At 50.1% G+C, this 18778-nt stretch overlaps 1 protein-coding gene across 1 annotated transcript in view; it reads right to left on the bottom strand.

Moving 5' to 3' along the window:
- Positions 1-17569, bottom strand: part of ADAMTS8 (ADAM metallopeptidase with thrombospondin type 1 motif 8) — a 30954-nt gene extending 13385 nt beyond the window's left edge. The window contains exons 1-3 of the mRNA XM_054005725.1: positions 15732-17569; positions 2004-2243; positions 997-1129 (exon numbers count right to left, since the gene is read on the bottom strand). Of these exons, the coding sequence (XP_053861700.1) occupies positions 997-1129; positions 2004-2243; positions 15732-16349 (991 nt within the window). The 5' untranslated portion in view covers positions 16350-17569. The remainder of the gene's footprint in view (positions 1-996; positions 1130-2003; positions 2244-15731) is intronic.
- Positions 17570-18778: the final 1209 nt, after the last annotated feature.

Genomic DNA, 18778 nt, shown 5'->3' on the forward strand with positions numbered 1-18778 from the left:
GAATGTTAGCAAGCTGTCTTCCTCCCTCCTCCCATTCTCACCAGCCAACATCCTCTCTGAGTACACCCCGCCCGGCCTCTGACACTTCCCGCCCTTCTCAGGCTGACAGCCTTGTCGTGGGTTTGAACGGGGAATCCCTGTCGGCTTCCAGGAGAGTCCCAAACACAGAGGGCCCATGGGGAGCACCTGACCTAGGACAGGCATAAGCCAGGTGCCGCCACAAGAAGCGGATGTTCAATAAGGTGCTTGCTTGCGAGGTGGAGATTCCACTGTCCGCAACTCCATCCATTAACTTAGAGGTGCCCCTGTATTTTTTGTGTCTCCTCCCCCAGGAGCGATCGAGCCAAAGATCATATCCCAAGTGGCAAAATGCAACCAACCAGACTCAGGAACAAAGCTCAACGATATCTTTCCCCCCACTGTATCTGCATTACACAATGGGAGCTGATCTCCCGTGTTGGACACAGACCAGTCTGAGCAGGCGCAAAGGACCACAGTGAATAAAAAGAAAAGGGTTTGGAGTGCTTGGGCCAGATCCTCAGCTATGTAAACTGGCATAGCTTGACTGCGGGGGAAAATAAAGACGTTTGGTGCCATCATCTTGTTCACTCTGTTTGGGCGTATTACCTCTGCCCCCACCCTGGGTCTGCCTGGTCTATTGAGCTGATAAACTCTTTGGGACAGGGACTGTCTACACTCGGAGCAGTACCTGTCACAGCTGGGCCCTAATCTTGATTGGCCCTTAGATACTAATATAATAAACATCATTTATAATAATAATTGAAGTCAATGGAGCTACGCCAGTTTACAATGGTGCTGTGTGAGTTTACACCAGTTGAGGATCTGGCCCTCCAGTTTAAACTGCCCCCTGCCAGTTCCCCTGACTTGAAAGAGACTTCAGAGCCGAGATGCCGGAGCTATAAAGACCCTGCCATGGATTCTGCCACAGTGGTCCGGCGGCTATTCCTTCAGTGCGTGCCGTACAAAAGGAGTTACCTAGTTCATGAGCCAGGGTGTAGGCAGCCTGGAGACCCTCATCTTCAATCACAGAGCAGCTTTTGTTGGGGTCGCACATGGTGCCGATGTCAGCCACTCCCAGAGTGTCGCAGCTCTGGTGCCCACAGAAGTCCTGTGTTTGAAAACGGAGCCAGAGGAAATATAGTTAGAGAAAGCATGGGTCCCCATGTGATTCCACGGACTCATGGCCTGCTAACCAGGGATCTATCAATCGTTCCGTTAGCATGCCACTCCCTGGGGTCTATTCCCACTTCTAGCTTTTCCTTGTATGTTAACCTGTGTCTTGCTACGTAGATTGCTGAAAGAACTGTCTACGTCTGTATGTTTGTGCCAGGAGATGGTACTGCATGTTAGACTCAGATCTACCAAGCTCTCTCATGCTTGAGGCATAGACAAAATGAACTCCTAGATCGTTGTTGTCTATAAATCCCATGGTTCTGTGATATGAAAATAAGTAAGACAAGATGTGGCCTATTAACTGACTACTAAGTGAGGTTCCTCGAGCAGCTGGTTTTCTGAAATTCACGGTTATGAGTCAGTGGGTTTCCAAGCAGTTTTCATCTCTTCCTTTTCTCTAAAGTTCTGATGCCGTTGCTGGGCACCTGACGATGGACCAGAATGAAAATATTTCATGGAGAGGAAAGACGGATGTATGGGTAAGCACTGGAGTGGGAATCAGGAGATCTAGCTTAAATTCCCAGCTCTGCCTCAGTGCCCCGGGGTTAGATCGGACAAAGTCATGTCATCTCTCTGGGTCTCAGTTCCCATCACTGATATGGGAATAATAGTCTGCATTCTATTTAGAATATAAGGGATTTGGAGAAGGGACCATCTCTTAATAGGTGTATGTACAGCGCCTAGCACTGTTAGAGTATTGGACTGGAGGGGTATAATTCTGCCCCCTCCTTATCTCCCTCTGTGCTCCAGACCATGCCCAAGGTAAATCCCATATGGATTCTGGTCTCTCAGCGACTGAGACTACAGACCTGTCTAGTCAGCAGGACAGCAGTGTCGTAGTGCTCTGGGTGACGGTCACTAGCGGGGTTGAAGCTCTGTTGCCAGTTGCAAAAGTTGCGCAGCGTGAGCCCTCCATTGTCAGACACTTCCGGCCCGGCCTTCTCATCCTCCACAACCAGCACCTTCACCACCACCAAGCTGACGGAGTTCTTTAGGCTAGGGTGCTGGTAGATCCGAGCGGCCACTGATATCAGGGTCAGAATGTGGTTCTGAAACGAGAAAGGCAGACGGGCAACCAGAGGGTTAAACCTTGCGGAGGGGAAACTTCTGGGTCCAAAGTATACAGCGTGAAGTCTGCCACTTTCTGTTCTCTCGCAGGGGCCACTACTTAGGGTTTTGTTAAGTCCTGGGCACTAGGGATGAAGCAATACAACCTTCATGATCACTCCTACAGCGTCTAAAGTGGGCACCTAGCAGACAGCATCCTCAATCCAATCCATGGGCCGCCTTTTCCATTGCCCTGCACCTTGGGCAGTCGTTTACACCAGCCCAGAGTGGGCGTAAAATTCTTACACCTGCTCTGTCCTGGTTTAAATTACAACCGAAGGTGCAAAACAAGGGAAAAATCAGATCCCCGGGCCTAGATCGAGGTGTATCTCAGTCTATGTCTGTATTGCCTTTTGGAGCACTGCTGATCCTCTGTATTGCAAATAACGCACTGCCGTCTGCAGCTGCTCAGGAGAAGGATGTCAGTGATCTGAGGGATGTGTTTGGGCATCCTCAGTTGCAGCATGAACCATGCCCTCATTTTCCAACCCCAGTCCTCTAAAGCCAGGAACCAATCACAATGTAACCACTTTAACTATACATTTTCCATCTCAGTGCTGTGTATGTAACACCAACATATCTATGTGGTCAGCAGGGTTTGACCCAAAGGCCTTCAGCTCCAAACTACAGGCCTCTGTTGAGGTATATCAAGAACTCTCTTAGCTAGCTGCAGTAGCAGGTTGTTAACCTCTATGTGGACCAGCCACTAGAGGGGGCATGACACATACTTTACAAGCATTTTAAAGATACAAAATCTACATTATTGGATGTATGATTGCAGTACGAACATGGGGGGAGAGGGTGGAAAGCTGAAGTAAAATCAATATAATTGTGTTGACTTTAATGGAGCAACACCAATTTTCACTAGCTGAGGATCTGCCCCAAGTCTTCACTCTACCGCATGGAGGAGTATTTGCTGGCCTTTACACTCAACTTCAAATATGTGCTCTTTAAACACATTCTCTACTCCTGAAGGGTGGTCAGCACGCCTGGCTCAGAGATTCCTAGGAGGTACGAGCACAGCAGGAAATAGCCGCGTTCGTTCCAGCAAGCCCTGAGCGCTGCGGTACTTTAGTCCAAACCGTGTGTGGGCGTTATACTCCGGTGTTATTATTTGTGAATGGGATTTGTTCCTATAGCACTTATGCAAGCTGCCAGGCATTCACTCAGGAGTTCCTTCTGCTTGGGCGAACAGGCGAACCAGAGGTTACTGAATACGTCAAACGCTCCAGCAATGTTTAGGTTGATGTAAACATCTTATCAGCGCGTTGAAATTCCTCCTCTCTTTGGCACCGTCTCACGGAATCATATTCATGAGAAAAAAATGCAATCATTGCACAACAGCATGAGTACTGAGAAAGAGAATGTGGCTTCTCTCATCCCAGGTAAATTACACTTTGCGGTCTCACCTCAGTGACTTTAGCATAATTATTTAATTAGATTCGATTCAGACATAAGGACTGAATTTTGCCCTTTCTTACACTTGTGCCAATCCAGAGCAGCTCTGAAGTCAGAAGAGCTCCTACAGATTTACACCAGCAGCTGAGACCAGTGAGTTTAACAATCGCAGCTCTAGCTAGAGTGAACAGTATCCCGTAGTATGGAATGCACCAAATTCTTTGCCTCACTGGGGAATAAACAGCTCGCAATGCTCACAGCCTTTCCTGGGCCAGTGATTTGCATGGGAGGAGCAGAAGCGCCATTTGCTTAGAAAATTAGTAAGACTCACCAATGCACACATGTAAATCAGTGGCCATGATGGGCGTCTCGCTTGCATCCCAACATTCAGTGGATCTGAGGTCTTGTCACAACACGGCGCCTCTGATGCACTTTGCAACGTTCACGTATAAATAACGTACAAAATGACTTTCATCCCCAAGGATCCCCAGGCACGTCACAGACTGTGTGTGGAGATCAGTCATTGCTGATAATGCAGCCACCTCTGGGGTGGAATGAGAGAGCTGTTTATCAGCAACACTGCACAATACCAAAGGGAGTGAAGTGAAGAATACCACAATCAACTGCAACTGCAGGGAGCAGCAAGATTGAGGAGGTGGAACGTAATTAACTAAACAGAAATGTGGCTGACACACTGCAGTCAGCGTATCCCTATTCTTTTGAACAGTGCCACTCCTAATTAGCAAAATGCGGTCAGGAGCTTGGATTTATGTCTCTTCTGAAAGACTAATTGGTGCACTGGGGCTGTCTTGAACCAATGCCATATAAGCAGGACATTCCTAGTTATCTTAAATCATTCTGCAACATATTATCCTATCACAGACTAGCCACGCGAACAGACGTCTAATTTTAGCAATATGCACGTTAGTCAAATTCAGTGCATTGCATTCTAGCAGGCACCAGAACGAGTGAGGGGCACACTCACTAGACCTGTTTATTCAGACTGGCCAGAATTCCATAATGTGACATACAGTTGCAAAGCACAGAGCAGATGCAGCAAAGAATTCACTATTGAGGCAAGAAACATACACCAGGCTATGCAACTTGCAACATCCTACTGTTATTGTTCCAGGGGAAATGTGAGAATTCTTTCTCTCTGCCTCGAGGTAAAGTCAAAATGCGCACCCTAATAAAAAGGCCACAGAGCTGTGGAATAATGCGTCTGAAGGACTCCATATTTTCACAAGACTGGGGTTGAAGTTGGCATAATGACCTCCAATTTAAAGCAGAAGGCTCCCCGAAGCACTTGAATGCATATGCAAACCATCCAGGGGTTCACATCACCCACCACTGAAGTGCAGCTGACTCTGGGGTGGAATATGGTAGCTGCTTAGTAGAATATAGCAATGGTTTGGCGGGAGGGGGATGAGGTAACAAGGGAGACTGGAACCAGAATGAGAATTTTGAAGGGTCTGAAAATAATTATCTATTTTGAAATGGCTCAGACACCTGGGTTTACATTTCAATTCTTGCAAAGAGTGCTATGAGATCTTGTCTGAGCCCAAAGGTGCAGGATACAGGAGCATGCTCTGGTGGGGTAGGCTGGTTTGGCAGACCTCACAGTGGGGCTAGGGGTTAAAATCTTATTTCCTGCCTGTATCTGCAAACATAGAAAAGAACTGGAAGGCAAAGACGGAAAGTGAACTGAACAAACAGCTATTTAGTAAAGATTAAAAGGTCAAATTCACTTGTTCCACCATCTGGTGTCTATTTATACCAGCGCTCGGCCTGTGCAGCGCATTCTGTTTCAGCATGCGAGCAAGGGCTTCTGCTGACCTGTGATAGGAACCTGGCTGCTCTTGGGTGAGAAGCAAGCCACCTGCAGAAAGTCCATTTGACCAGCAGCGCCAGTTCAGAAACATGTTGGAATCCAAGGGGTTCTGCAGACGCCGATCACTGTGTTTCACAGCCGAAGACAACGTTTGAAGTTGTTTGATCCTGCTTGTCCACCTTCCTTGGGTTTCCCTTCGTGATGTCCCTGCTTGCTGAAGAAGCAGGATTAGATTTAGGAAAAGGGTGGAATCAAGGCTGAGGGGATCAGATCTGATGAGGTTAAAAATCTTGTGAGATGATTTTTGCCACCTTGATTGGCATTGTGGGATCAGGAGTGTTCTTGTGAGATTTCTGCCATCTTGCTAAAAAAAAACTGCTCTCGAGATTTCACTCACATCTTTAACTAAAGCCAGACAATTGGTCCTTTTCCAGTCCTGGATCTGACCTAGAATTAAAACTGGAGGGGCAGGTTCCAATCTGGGGAGATGAATCTGGATCTCTATCAAATTCTCAGAGGAAAGAGAGAGGAATCCTTCCTTTTCACCCAGTGCATTGGTATAGCTGCCTGGGCAGATGCAGCAGGATTTGGCCCATACTGAAATAAAGCGGTAAGTTTCCACTGTTTAATGAAGCCCTCGGTAACTTTCCACCTCCCCTGTAGTGGTTGTGGATTCTCTGCTGATGGCTATTGCGAGAAAACCAAATTCCATCCAATTCCCCCAAAAGGAGAAACAGACTGGGGAACACATCAGAAAATGCCACTCAGTGACCCTCAGTAGCAGACACACCAGATTTAGGAAGTTAAATGGTGCCTCAGTTTCCCTCTGGGAATAATATTTCTTAATATCCCTAATGAGGCGCTTGAAGATCTACAGCTGATGTACTGTGGAAGCCTAGATATTAATTATTATTAGGTATTATTATGGTCCGGTAGTATTAACAGCTCTGTTCAGCTGAGTTACAAAGCAAACAAGCTGCCTTTCCAGCAAGGAACCCACGTGCCCCATCGGTCAGGCCAGCAGCTCTGCAGCTGACCGACGTGAAAAGCACAAACCATTACAGATCATGAGACTGCTGCTAGCGTACAGCACAACACAGGGGGAAGGAGATAAGATGAGAGATAAGAATGTAAGTGGTTACGTTTAATTTGATCACATCTAAGGATTTCATGTGACTGTAAAGAGTCTTGCGAAACGCCTCTCTGCACACTTATTTATCTGAAGCTGCACAGTCCGCTGAATATGGTCAGGGGGAAGGGTAAAAAAATGAATGAAACTAGACACACACATCTGTTGCTGTAGGGTTGTTTCAGTAGGACACGAACCCACTCAACCTGTTTTTTTTACGGTCGGGTTATTTCTGTAGGACACCCCCCCAGTTTAATGTGTTATTGTAGGACCCGCATTCTGATTTGCTATTGGAGGGTCGCTTTTTAAGCCAAACATCCTAACCGGCAGTGAGTTTTCTCCTTAGAAGACAGCATTTATTGGAGGGGAAATAAGTCCAGGGCATTCTGTATGCAAACCAGGGCCGGCTCCAGCATTTCTACTGCCCCAAGCAAAAAAAAAAAAAAAACCGCGATCGGTGGCGGCAGCTCAGCGGCAGGTCCTTCGCTCCTAGAAGGAGTGAGGGACCTGCCACCCCCGAATGGCCGCAGGTGCCGCCCCTCTCCCTTAGCCGCCCCAAGCACCTGCTTGTTAAGCTGGTGCCTGGAGCCGGCCCTGATGCAAACAGACCACGGGAAGAAGACAGGTGGTTGGTTTTTAGGACTGACGAGCTCTGAAAAGGACCTTTAAAAGCCCCCCCAGCAGCAAGCACTGATTTGATACTATGCAGACAGATTTTGTGTGGAACTAGTTCCCCGAGCATTTGTCCCTACGGCTGCAAAGCAAAACTCACTCCCTGCTGGTTGTCAGGGCATTCATCGGTTGGTGCGTGCAGCGCGGAGCCGTGGGACTGGCCTGGAGCTCCTCGGGAGACGGCTGTTCCATAATGATACGGGCTAGCGGGAACCAGAAGGACATTCCAGCCCCAGCTGGAATCCCTGGTGGGTGGGGAGCGGGGCAGCCTCCTCAATGTTTACCAAAGTCTCTGGGAGTTCTTGGGGTTTCTGCCAGGGCCTTGGCTCCTGCCTCTCACACAACACCTCCTTCGGCAGTTTGATGGCCGAGCCAGGAATTTCCTAGCACAAAGCCAGGCTGCAGCCAAAGTAAGTTGTGGGCAGCACGGGGCCAGGAGGCAAAGTGAACCCTGGCCAGTCCTCCTGTTTGCTGCCCTGCTCATATTCCTCTTGGTCCTCTTGCTTCTCCAGCTCCTCTCCTCCCTCTTTTCTTTGTTCCTTCACGTTTTCCCCTTTCCCTTTCCTCCTCTGCCCCATCTCTTCCTTTCCTTCATCTCTTTCTCGTCCTTTCTTTCCCCCTCCTCCTCAGCTCTGTCTCTCCTCCCTCCTTTCCTACTCTCTCTCTCTTCCTCCCACTCTCCTTTCCTTCCCTCCTCGCTGAATGTTCCATGCTTAAGGAGTTGGGGATGCTCCGATGTTCTTATCCTCTGCTCAGAGTGTGCTCTTCATACACCCCCCCCGCACCGTAACCTGACCAAGTGCCCTAGGGGAGGTGGCTCAGGGTCAGTACAGCTGGGCCTGGAATCCAACCTGCTTTCTTTCTCCTTTGAGATGACAGCATTTCAGTCACCACGGCCCTTTCCTGATCAGCTGACCCACCGCCCATGGCTCCGAGGTCAGCAAATACCATTATCCCCATTTTACAGGTGGGCAAACTGAGGCACAGAAGGGTTAAAGTGACTTGGCCAAGGTGACGCAGCTTGATAGCGACAGAGCTAGGAATAGAACCCAGGCGCGCTGACTCCAAAGTTCCTTGCTCTCACTACAAGAACACACTCCATCCCAGAAGTAGAACCCAGGAATCCTGACGCCTTGTCCCATCTTCTAACCTGCTAGACACACCAGATCGGAGAGATGAAGCAATGTCTGTTTTCTGATGGAGCTTTGGACAGGAGCACAGTCACGTTTGTTTAGTCTTTTGCCACCACTGTAATTATTCCAGGCTAGGTTGTTTTCTCAGCATGTGGGAGTTACGCACAGATCCTTAGGCAGGAGACACAGAGTAATCACAATGATCTCTTACACTGTGCCTTTCATACCAAAGTGCTTTATAATCAACAGTCACTTTGCCAGCAGCCACCTCTGGGGTCAGCTGTGGCAGATGTTTAACATTACACTGCAGTTCAGGAAAGGAAGTGGAGAAGATTCCCACATCCAGTGGGCAGAAATTGAGAGGGGGGGGGGAGAATATATTGGCCCCCTCTGGATTATGCCTCTTAAACTCCTTGCTCAACCTCATCCTGGACTTCTTGAACCCAGAGTTCAGGCTGCCAAAGTTATCTCACTTCCATGTGCAAGATAAACTCCAACCAGGAGCCCCAGAGCGGAGAGGCCAATGCATTGATGTGCTCAGCCACCCACTTCTCTTGCTCTTCCTTTTCCTCCGGGGCTGCAGTGAAAAGCAGCTGGAAACAGGCAGCCCATGTTAATTGACCCTTCAGAGATGGCCCCCATGGATTGCAGAATGCCTCCTTTATCCAGCAATCAGATAAGGAGGGCTGGCTCCTTTTGTCAAGGGATTAATTGAACTCTATTGTGCAAACTGTGAAAAATCCTGGCACAAGGCAGTCTTAGCTCCATCTCAATCACATCTGGAGCCATCTGCTGTCACGGCCAGAGAGCACAGGGTGGCAGAAAGGCAGCAAAGCAAATATCTGTTTCCTCCTCAGAGAGCTGCGACTGTCTACCTGCACCAGATGGAAGCCCAGGGTGACATTTTTAAAGCCACCTAGGGGTTCAGACATCTAGTTCCCATTGGAATCAGCAGGAACTGTGCATCTCATTCCCCTAGGAGACTTTAGAAATGTCACCCTGAGACTTTATGGGACACAGAAAATTCATCTGAGCTGGAATAGCCACTTGGTAGATGGGAACTGCTAGAAGCAACTCTACCAGCAAGATCTGGTTGGGTTTAGCTCACCTGCAAGGTCACTTTGAGGATCAGTTGGCCTATGTAGAAGGTGTGCCCTGCTTGTCTGCAATAGATGGGACTCTGACTGTAGTCCGATGCAATACAGCCTTGCTCCACAAACTGGGTCCAGCGGTTTAGCTACTGGCTGTTCTCAAAGGAACCAGATTGTAGCAGGCCCAATGGAGCTCTAGTGCAGATCCCAACTGTATGGAGGAAACACTACAGTCAAGGGTAGATCTTATGACTTACTCAGAGCTGCTGATTTTATCGCGAATCTTGTGATATTTGATGCTTTTTCTTCAAGCCTCAGCTGCTGGAGTCAGGGGATACCAAGAGAGTCCCCCTTTTCTTTGACAAGAACAAAGGACGTTACAGAAGAAAGCTTGAAGACATGACCCCAGTGCACCCTGAAGGCTCAGAGACCAGATGGCAAAGAAAAAGGACCCAACATTTATTATTGTTTGAAATCCCGTGATTTTTAAGACCAAACTCACGATTGGGGAACGCTTGGGGTTGGCAACACTGTGCTCACAGCCAAAGCCCTTACTCCTACCAGGCCGGCTGAGATCACTCTCAAGTGAACTGGGCACGCTAGTCAGGAGACTTGCATCTGAACCCTGACTCTGGCACTGACTGGCTGTGCTGCCTTGAGACCACTATTTCCAAACACACCCATTGCTTCGGGTACCTAACTCCACTCCCCTTGGGCCTGATTTTCAGAGGCCCCATCGAAGTCAGCGGCAATTGTGGGTGCTCAGCATCTCTGAAATAATTAGGCCCTAGTCCTTTCCATGCCTCAGTTTCCTCAACTGTTAAAAAAAAAAAAAGCCCTATTGCGCTAATGGTGTTCACCCACCTTTGTAAAGTGCTGTGGGGTCTCTGGAGGAGCCGTGCCGTGCATTGTGTGCCTGGTGCGGGTATTTGCCTTTATCACTGTAGAATCTAGGCACGGTTCATCACGGCTTACGCCATCTTGCGAAGGTCTGAGCGTCTCCCAAGAGTCGCCGAGCGCTCCCAAGGCCCTGTTGAGCGGAAAGCGCTCAGCACCTCTCAGGAACAAGCAACAACAAATGCCCACTGGAATAATCTGATTCAGAGAAGTGATGAGAAAGAGAGAGCCTTAGGGCCCGGTTCTGCTGTCACCTCCCCCGCGGATGTCAGGACAGTTAGTCCTGATTTACATCAGTGTAAAGAGGGAGCAGGATCAGACCCCTGCTGCCTGAGTTAGGCTAACAGCTGAACTACTTGAGGAAGGATGGAGCAAATGGAATGGAATGAATAAAATTTTGATAGAACTTCCTGAATAGCAGCATAAAATTGATTATAACTTACACTGCTCTGACCCTCCTGTTTCCTCTTATGTATATCCAATGCCTGATCTGTTACAGCTTATGTAAGAAAATAGCTTCTTACTGTAAACAATGCTTTTGACCTTTAATAAATATTTGGTCATTAAAGTGTTGTTACAAGAAGAAAAGTAACTATGTAAATACGGTCCCTTCTGTCTCAACATTTTTGCTCCCTGTGCATCTTCCAGTCAGATGTGCTGCTCCCACCGACGCAAACAAGTTTGCATTCCCGCCAGCTCAGCAAAGCCAGTTCAGCTATGGGAGCGTGAGCTGGATTCTCAGCCGCCTCCTGGATTGCCAGCTGAGTTTCAGCTGCAGAACTCTTGTTACTGATCACGCAAGACGCCAGAATAGAGCCGGCGAGTGGGACCATTTTGAATAACCGCCCCGGCGTGTGTAAACTCAGCACTAGAGCGGGGTGGGATTTTTATATTCAAACGTTGATTTTTTGGATCATTTTCTTTCCACCGGAAAAAAAAAATATTGATTTCTCTTCCCCCTCCCCTCCAAAATAAGCATCTTGAAAATGATATTTCCCTCCCCTCCCCCTTTTTGGGATTAAGCAGAGAAATCAGTAGGAAGGGGAAGAGGGTGGGGCAGGCTGGGGAACCGAATGAGGATCACTAGGATATGCTCTGCCCCAGATGCTCCTCTGAGTTACACCTCTAAATCCTGAAGAGCGCCCCTGAAGTCAGTTCAATCTGGCTTTTGTGAAAGATGAGCCAGAATCCAACCTCAGTTGCAGAAAATGGAGTTACGCCATATTCCCCGAGAAGCCCTACTGCTTATGGTCCCTTCCCACTAAACAGCTTGGCAACTTCCAATAGTGGATCGGGAGAGGGCCCCTTCCACCGTTTTACACACTGTCCTGGGATCTCCTGGCTGATAAGCAGCCTGTTTCCATGGGCCTCTGGTGGCATCACATTCCTTTAAACCACGGTAACTGGCTTCTGGATTTGTCCCAGAGCTACATCCTTGGCATGTCAGCAGCCCATCGGTTCCAAGTGCAGCTCAATGGCCGTGGTGCCATGGAGAGCTGCCTAGTGAGAGCTCGATCACAGAAACCCAGTGAGATCAGTTATTCGCTCAGATTTCATCAGCGTGTCCGTAGACAGCTAGGAGCAGCTTCAATAACCAGCTGGGGACAAATCCTGAAAACCCTACCGCTGTTTTCAAGCCACTTCTTGCCCATTTGAAAGCAAAAATAGGACATGGAAGATGCAAAACCTTATTATTACTACTATGGTCTGCACTGGTGGCCCCTCTCAGGGCTGGGATGGGAAATGCAATGGTGGGTGACGTTCTTATCCAAGGCCAAGTTTTTTGCCATGGGCCCAAAACCTCAGGTTCTTGCATTCCGAACGCTCACTGACTTTGTCCGATGAAGAACTGAGCAAACCAGTTAGGACCTTATGATTTGGGTCACAATGTTGCATCTAATAGGACCGGATCTACTGCTATTTTGAGTGTAAGCTCTTCGGGGCAGGGATTTTATCTATACAGCACTGAGCACCCTACTGGTATTATATAAACAACAACAAACGAGGGCCAAAACCGGAATCTTGGATCTTCTCAGGATTAGGACCATGCGTGTTGGAACAATTAGTATAGCAGGGGCTGAGAGCCATTAAACCAAACTGTAAACCCTGGATATGATGGAAACCACTTCAAGCCAAGGGGTGTGGCAGCCCCCCCAGCACCTGTGATCAGGTCTCAACTGAAGAGAGCAGGAATGAGAATGTGCCCCCACTGGGGAGAACATGAGGGGAAGCCTTTGGGAAGGGGTCAGATCCCACCTTAATCCTGCTGGCTGCTTGCTTACTTCAGGCAAAATGCAGCACATGGGTTTCATCTGGCTACAATTTACCCACCCCTTTATCCCATTGCTTCAATCTGAGCTCAGGACCTAGGACTACTGCAGAGTCAGGCCTTGTCTTGTCTCTTGCACATCCTCCCCAGTATGTGTGTGTATACACCCCCCACGCCCAAACTGGTTATGGACCATTCGCCATTAGTATCAACTGCTGCTATCCTACAGACTTTACTGTTTAACACACTGGTGCCAGTCTCTTGCACCCTCTGTCACTTTAGTACCTAAAAGCACGAGCAGGTCACTCAAACCACGCGACGACAAACCTAGAATCAGTCCGGCCTTCAGTGCCAGATCCACCCTCTGCTGCAGAATACACGCCTCCAAAACAATGGCAAATACCTGCACAAGCAGGTGGCAGGGTAATATACGGAGTGGTGTGGATTCCACTCGGTGCCAGTGATGGCTGGGGTATATTTGCCTCATGAGGCATGGTCTCCTTTCCCCCTACACTTGGGCATGTCATGTCTCTCTGTGTGCCTCAGTTTCCCCATCTGTAAAAAAGGGGAGAGGGATACTGACCTCCCTTGCAAAAAAACTATGAGATCAGCAGATAAAAAGCACTATAAGACCTAGGGGTTGTTATTATTACACTAATGGAAGTTATACAGGGATTTCCAAGGGTAGATTGTGTTCTGCTGTCTAAATGTGCCATATGCCCCCATACAAGAGCAGGTGGATTTCATGCTTACACTTGTACAATTGCTTATGGTGCATCTGATGGCTGGGAAGATGAGTAGAAGTTGGGTTTGGGCAGAGACTATAGGCCAAGGGTTTGAAAAGTGACAGTGCTGGTAATGGGGGCCCAGACTGACAGCCCTGGAGACAGACACTCTCTGTCCATAGAGCAGGCTTGGCAGGTCATGCACCTTGCTAGAAAGCATCAGTCCCGACCTGGAGGGTGAGAGGGGAGATCAGCCTCCACAGGTAATTCAGTCCTTTGCCTCTCCATTCAGACTGAACACGGGGCCAATCAGTGCCATTGGTATGATGCTATGGACACGTGAGACCTGGACTCGTACCGAGCCAAGGACACCTCATCTCCCATAGAAGAGAGAACGTTTCCCAGGGCAGAAGCATGGGGAAGAGTCTGTTTGCCTCGTGGCCTGAGTGTGTTCGTGTGCAGGGAGGGTCTGCGCTAACTGATAGCAGGTGGCTAACCCCAAGCAGGCTGGTGCATTGTTCCACTGAGGCTTGCATTACTCACCGTGCTAAAGTTCCAAGAGGGAATTCAGTTAATCCCCTTGTTTTGCAGCAGAGCACTTTCCCTATATATCCAAGAGACAGAGATATTACCCCCTTTTCCCCCTCTCCCCTCCAAACCCTGATGAACCAGGTTTCAGAACCAGGTGAAAAAGTAGCACTTTCTCCTTGGTGAGATGCAGGCCTAGACACGGCTCACTCCATTGGCCAGAGACACTTCCTTCACCTCCTGCTACAACAGCGTTTCCTACTTCCCCGGCTAGTTCTGTAGCAACATGAAAGGTACTAGCCCATAGCTTGTGACAATGCTGTTACAGTTAAGGGTGAGGGCAAATCAACTCAGCTGCTCAGAACAGTCTCCACAGTTTTCCTTTTAGGCTAAAACTGCACCGTTTGTCAGCTCAAGAGTGCAACAAAGCTTCGTCAAAACCCAGGCAGCTATCTTTGAATGGCTCAGATAAGGAAAATACTATTAATCTGGTTAAAACACCCCAAATCACTCCACAGTCATTTGTGTGTGTGTGTGAGAGAATGCACAAACATCGCTTAACAATAGCTGAGTTTTAAAATGCATCACACTTGGGATGTAGCTGGACCTCAGTGAGGGATACGCAAGTGATCATGCTCATTATAGGTTTGAAAGCCCACGTTACAGATGCTGTAGATCAACTGGGCATAACCAGGGCTGGCCTGGGAATGGGCGACAAGGGATGGATTCCCTGTTCTGTTCATTCCCTCTGGGGCACCTGGCACGGGCCACTGTCAGAAGGCAGGATACTGGGCTAGACGGACCATTGGTCTGACCAAGTCTGGCCGTTCTTATGTTCACCTTCAAGGATCATCTCTTTCATTTGAGATCTATGTCTCAAACTCACACTTCAGGGACACTTAGGATCTGAAAGCACTTTAGGAACATTAGTTAACCAGCCTTATGTCAAAAGCACAGAGAATGTAATGGAAGACAATACACTTGTTTGGAGGGGGATGGGGGACCATGCTATAGTCTCTCATAGAAATATATCCCTGCTACAAAATTCAGCCAGGTGGGGCCAAGACCCTATTGAAAGGCGCTCAGGTTTTTAGACCGATTTCTATAGCAGCCCGTTATTTGTCTGATCATAGGATGTTTCCATACAGGTAAGTGTCACAACCCGCCCTGGGAGCCGGGGCACTGGCCATGTTTAGAAACGCCCGTGGTCACCAGAAGATGAATTCAGGTCTCTCCCTCCCCACCTGCCACCCAGTCAGGGTACCCGGAGAGGGACGAGCCGCAGAGCCTTTGCAAAGCAAGCTCGTGGACAGTCACCAGCAGCTCCCAAACCGGAACCCCTCAGGCTCACCCCTGAGCTCAGGGTATTTCTTCTCGGTGGCTTCAAGTGCGGAGACAGGACCGAGAAGCCTCTAGCCCGTGTGGGGAGCGCCGCGCTAACACCGGGGCTTGGTTTCTGAGCTGAGACAGCAGGTCTCCTCGAAGCTCCGCTCCCTCCAGGGGGAGACAATAGGCCGGGTTCCTGGGGAGGCGGCTCCTCGCCCTGAAGTCAGCGCGACCCCTGAGCGTGGCTGCTCCCCAGCGGGGCTCACCCCCGGATCTCTGATTGGGAGGCTCCCCCAGGAACCAGAGATGCTCATCGCAAGGGGCTGGATCCTGCCCCCTCTCATTCCCACGGGTGTCAGATCACGCGTGGAGGGTGGAAAGGGACCTGCCAGGGGCTGGAGGCGGGGTGGGGGGGGGCAGCATCTTCTTACCTTCAGCTCTTCCCCGTAGAACTGGACCATGGACGCGTCGGCCACCAGCAGCGTCTCCACGAAGCGGGCCGCGGACACGAAGCGCTTGGCTCGGCGGCTGGTCCCCACGGGCAGCTCGCTCCCGGGCTCTGGAAGCTCGGGCGCCCGCCTCCTCTGGAGCCGGTGCGGCTGCAGCAGGGGATCGCCGCCCCTGCGGGCTGCGGGCTGGACGAGGTACTCGTCCCCGTCCACCAGGAAGGAGCCGCGGATGCCCCGGCACAGGCTGACGGCCGCCAGCGAGCCGGGCTGCGAGTTGACGGTCCCGGAGTAGAAGCATTTCCTCAGCCCCGCCTCGGCTTCCTCCGCCCGCGGGCCAGGCCGGCCCAGGCGCTGAATCTTCAGCCCGGGGGCGAGGAAGCGGGCGTCGGGCACCAGCTGCAGCACGAAGTCCCGGCTGAAGGCGGAGAGGCAGAAGGAGACCTGCTCTCCGCCCCGCGGGTCTGGGATCCGCACCGGCACCACCTCCTGGGAGTCCCCGGGCTGGCGGGGCAGCGCGCGGGCAGCGCCCAGCAGCAGCAGGAGGGGGAAGGCAGGTGCCAGCCTGCCAGGCAGGGGCGGCTCCCGACGGGACAGGGGCATGGATGCCACGGGCTTGGAACCGGACCAGTGCGACGGGAGACCCAAGTGCCACCCCCGGCAGGGCAGGGCAGGGCGCGCTCCGCAAGCCGGCGTGGGACCGGCGCTGGGGAGTGAAGCCAGATGCAATAGAAGAGGGAGAGATTAACGCCGGCTGGTTTAATTACCAGCAAGAGGAGAGCGAGAGAGATGGGGAAAGCTCCGCTTCCCTCCGGAGCCCGGACTGGGGGTCAGCACCAGCTCCCTGCACCTTGGCAAACCAAACACCCAGCAGCAGCAAGTCAGCTGGCTGCTTGGGCAAGGTGCTGAGCCGGAGGGGGCTTGGGGAAGGGGCTTCTCACTCCCGCTAAGAGTTTGCTTCCCGCCTGTCTTCCCCTGACGCTTCTGGCCAAGCTCGCCTGGAGCAGCCCCTCCAAAGCCTTTGCAGCCCCAAAGCAGGCTGCCGACTTCTCGGTATTTATACTTTCTTCCCCCTCGTTTGACATAAGAGGTTTATTTTTGATCTCGCACTATTCCACTTTCCCCTCCCCTGGGACCCGGAGAAGCAGGAGGAGGAGAAGTGAAAAAGGAAAAAAAAAAAAGTTTTGGATGGAAGTGGAGGCCAATCAGGAGCCAGAGGGACCCGCCTCTCCTGTTTAAGTGTCAACTCCAGCATTCCCCCCCACCTTTTACTCGCTCCGTATTAACTCCTTCAGCCCAACCTCTGCCGAGATCAAAGAGCCCGCTCTCACAGCAAGAAGCGCCTGGATTTCAGGGGAGTTAGTCCTGATTTACACGGAGATCAGACGCAGATTCTCCCCCCCCAGCTTACACCAGTTTCACCCCCACTGAGTCCAGAGGAGTTGCTCCAGATTGCCATGTCAGAGTCAGACCTTTGGGGCCTGAATCGGGGCCCACCCATTGCAGGAGACCCACCGAGAGCAGAATCAGCCCCTTACCTTTCAGACAGCATTGTCGTCAGGGCTGAAGGCAAACCTATTGCATCAAGTTTTGACTCTGTAGTCCACAGTCCCACGCATATATCAGCCAGCGGCAATACACCCTGTGGTCCAGAAGCAAATGCTGTCACACAGGGAATGCGGTCTCTGAACAGAACATCACACAAGCAGCTGGATCCTGAGGGTTTGAACGAAGCTGTTTTCCTAAAGCCAAAATAAAGCACCAGGCTTTATGGACTAGTGGGTAAAGGAGATTCTTGGTGTGTGCCTATGAGAATAAAATGACCCAAACCACATTGCTCCTTCCCCACGTTTTTTTTGTGTGGTGTGCCTCGAGGGGGGTATTCCTGAAACTATCCCATCTCATGATTTAGAGCAACAGAAACCACAGCTAGCTTGATGCCGGAGGGTCTTCCTAGGGAGTGGGATTCCTAGATCTGGAAGCTGCAGGGGCAGGTAAGTCACCTGTTAGCATGTGCCCAGCAAGGAGAATGCAGAACACAACTCCAACAGAAAGCAGATGTTCTTGGCTGGGAAAGTTCTTAGAACCAGGGAGCAGCTGTTGTGAAGGCGAGAGGGAAATCGCCCCCTTTGATATATTGTTTCTTTCCTTCTAAGCCCCTTTTCCCACTTAGCCCCAGAGATACCAAAGCTTTGCATTTCTCTTCCGCTCCTATTAAAAATCCTATGGAACATCATTGCAGGTGCTCCTTCTGCAGCCAACTCTATTGGCAATGAGCCTCGTTTTTGCAAAGCACACCCCCAATTCTCATGAGCCTCAGTGGAGTTGCAGGTGCTCAGGATTGGGCCAAAACTTCCTTTCCCCTCCAGCACATGAAACCCCAGAGATCAGCCAATCTAACCTGTGTTTTAAAGTCTAACCCTTCAAATATTTGAAAGGCTGCCGCAGCCTTTTGAAGCTCTAGCTAGCAGGAAATCAAGTTTTATGGCTAGGACTTGGGGGGGAGGGGGCAGGATCATGGTTTACAGGCTATTTTCCCTACACAAATGTCTTAGTGTGAGGGGTATTTACATCTGCCCCTCTCTCCGATGGTCTCTATTTAAAAACCACATCTCTACCTATATAGTAAACACACAGCAGTGTCTCTAAATAGAGTGCTATCCAGGGGCCAAGTTTCTAATTACTGCTTGTCTTTTTAAAGGGAGCTGTAAAAACAACATGGTGGTGATCCATCCGTGACCTCTCTCTCAGTGGCTCAGTATTAAACGTGCTCAGTTTACAAATAATGGTTCCCGCCAGCTCACTATGGGATCTGAAAGTCAAGCTGGGGCCTCTTTCACCCACCCAGTAGCATCTACAATAAGGAGGCTACTGCTGCTGGATCTTAGCTGCTAATCCTGTTGCTTATGACCCCTGAGCTAGAATGGACTCCAGCGTGCACTCTCTGTGCTTCAGAGGGGACAGAGTACTAAGATGTATATTTATTAAAAAACAAAACAAAACAAAACAAAACACAAAAAACCAAGGAGTCC

This window comes from Malaclemys terrapin, chromosome 15, assembly GCF_027887155.1.
Source record: "Malaclemys terrapin pileata isolate rMalTer1 chromosome 15, rMalTer1.hap1, whole genome shotgun sequence".
Classification (NCBI taxonomy): domain Eukaryota; kingdom Metazoa; phylum Chordata; order Testudines; family Emydidae; genus Malaclemys; species Malaclemys terrapin.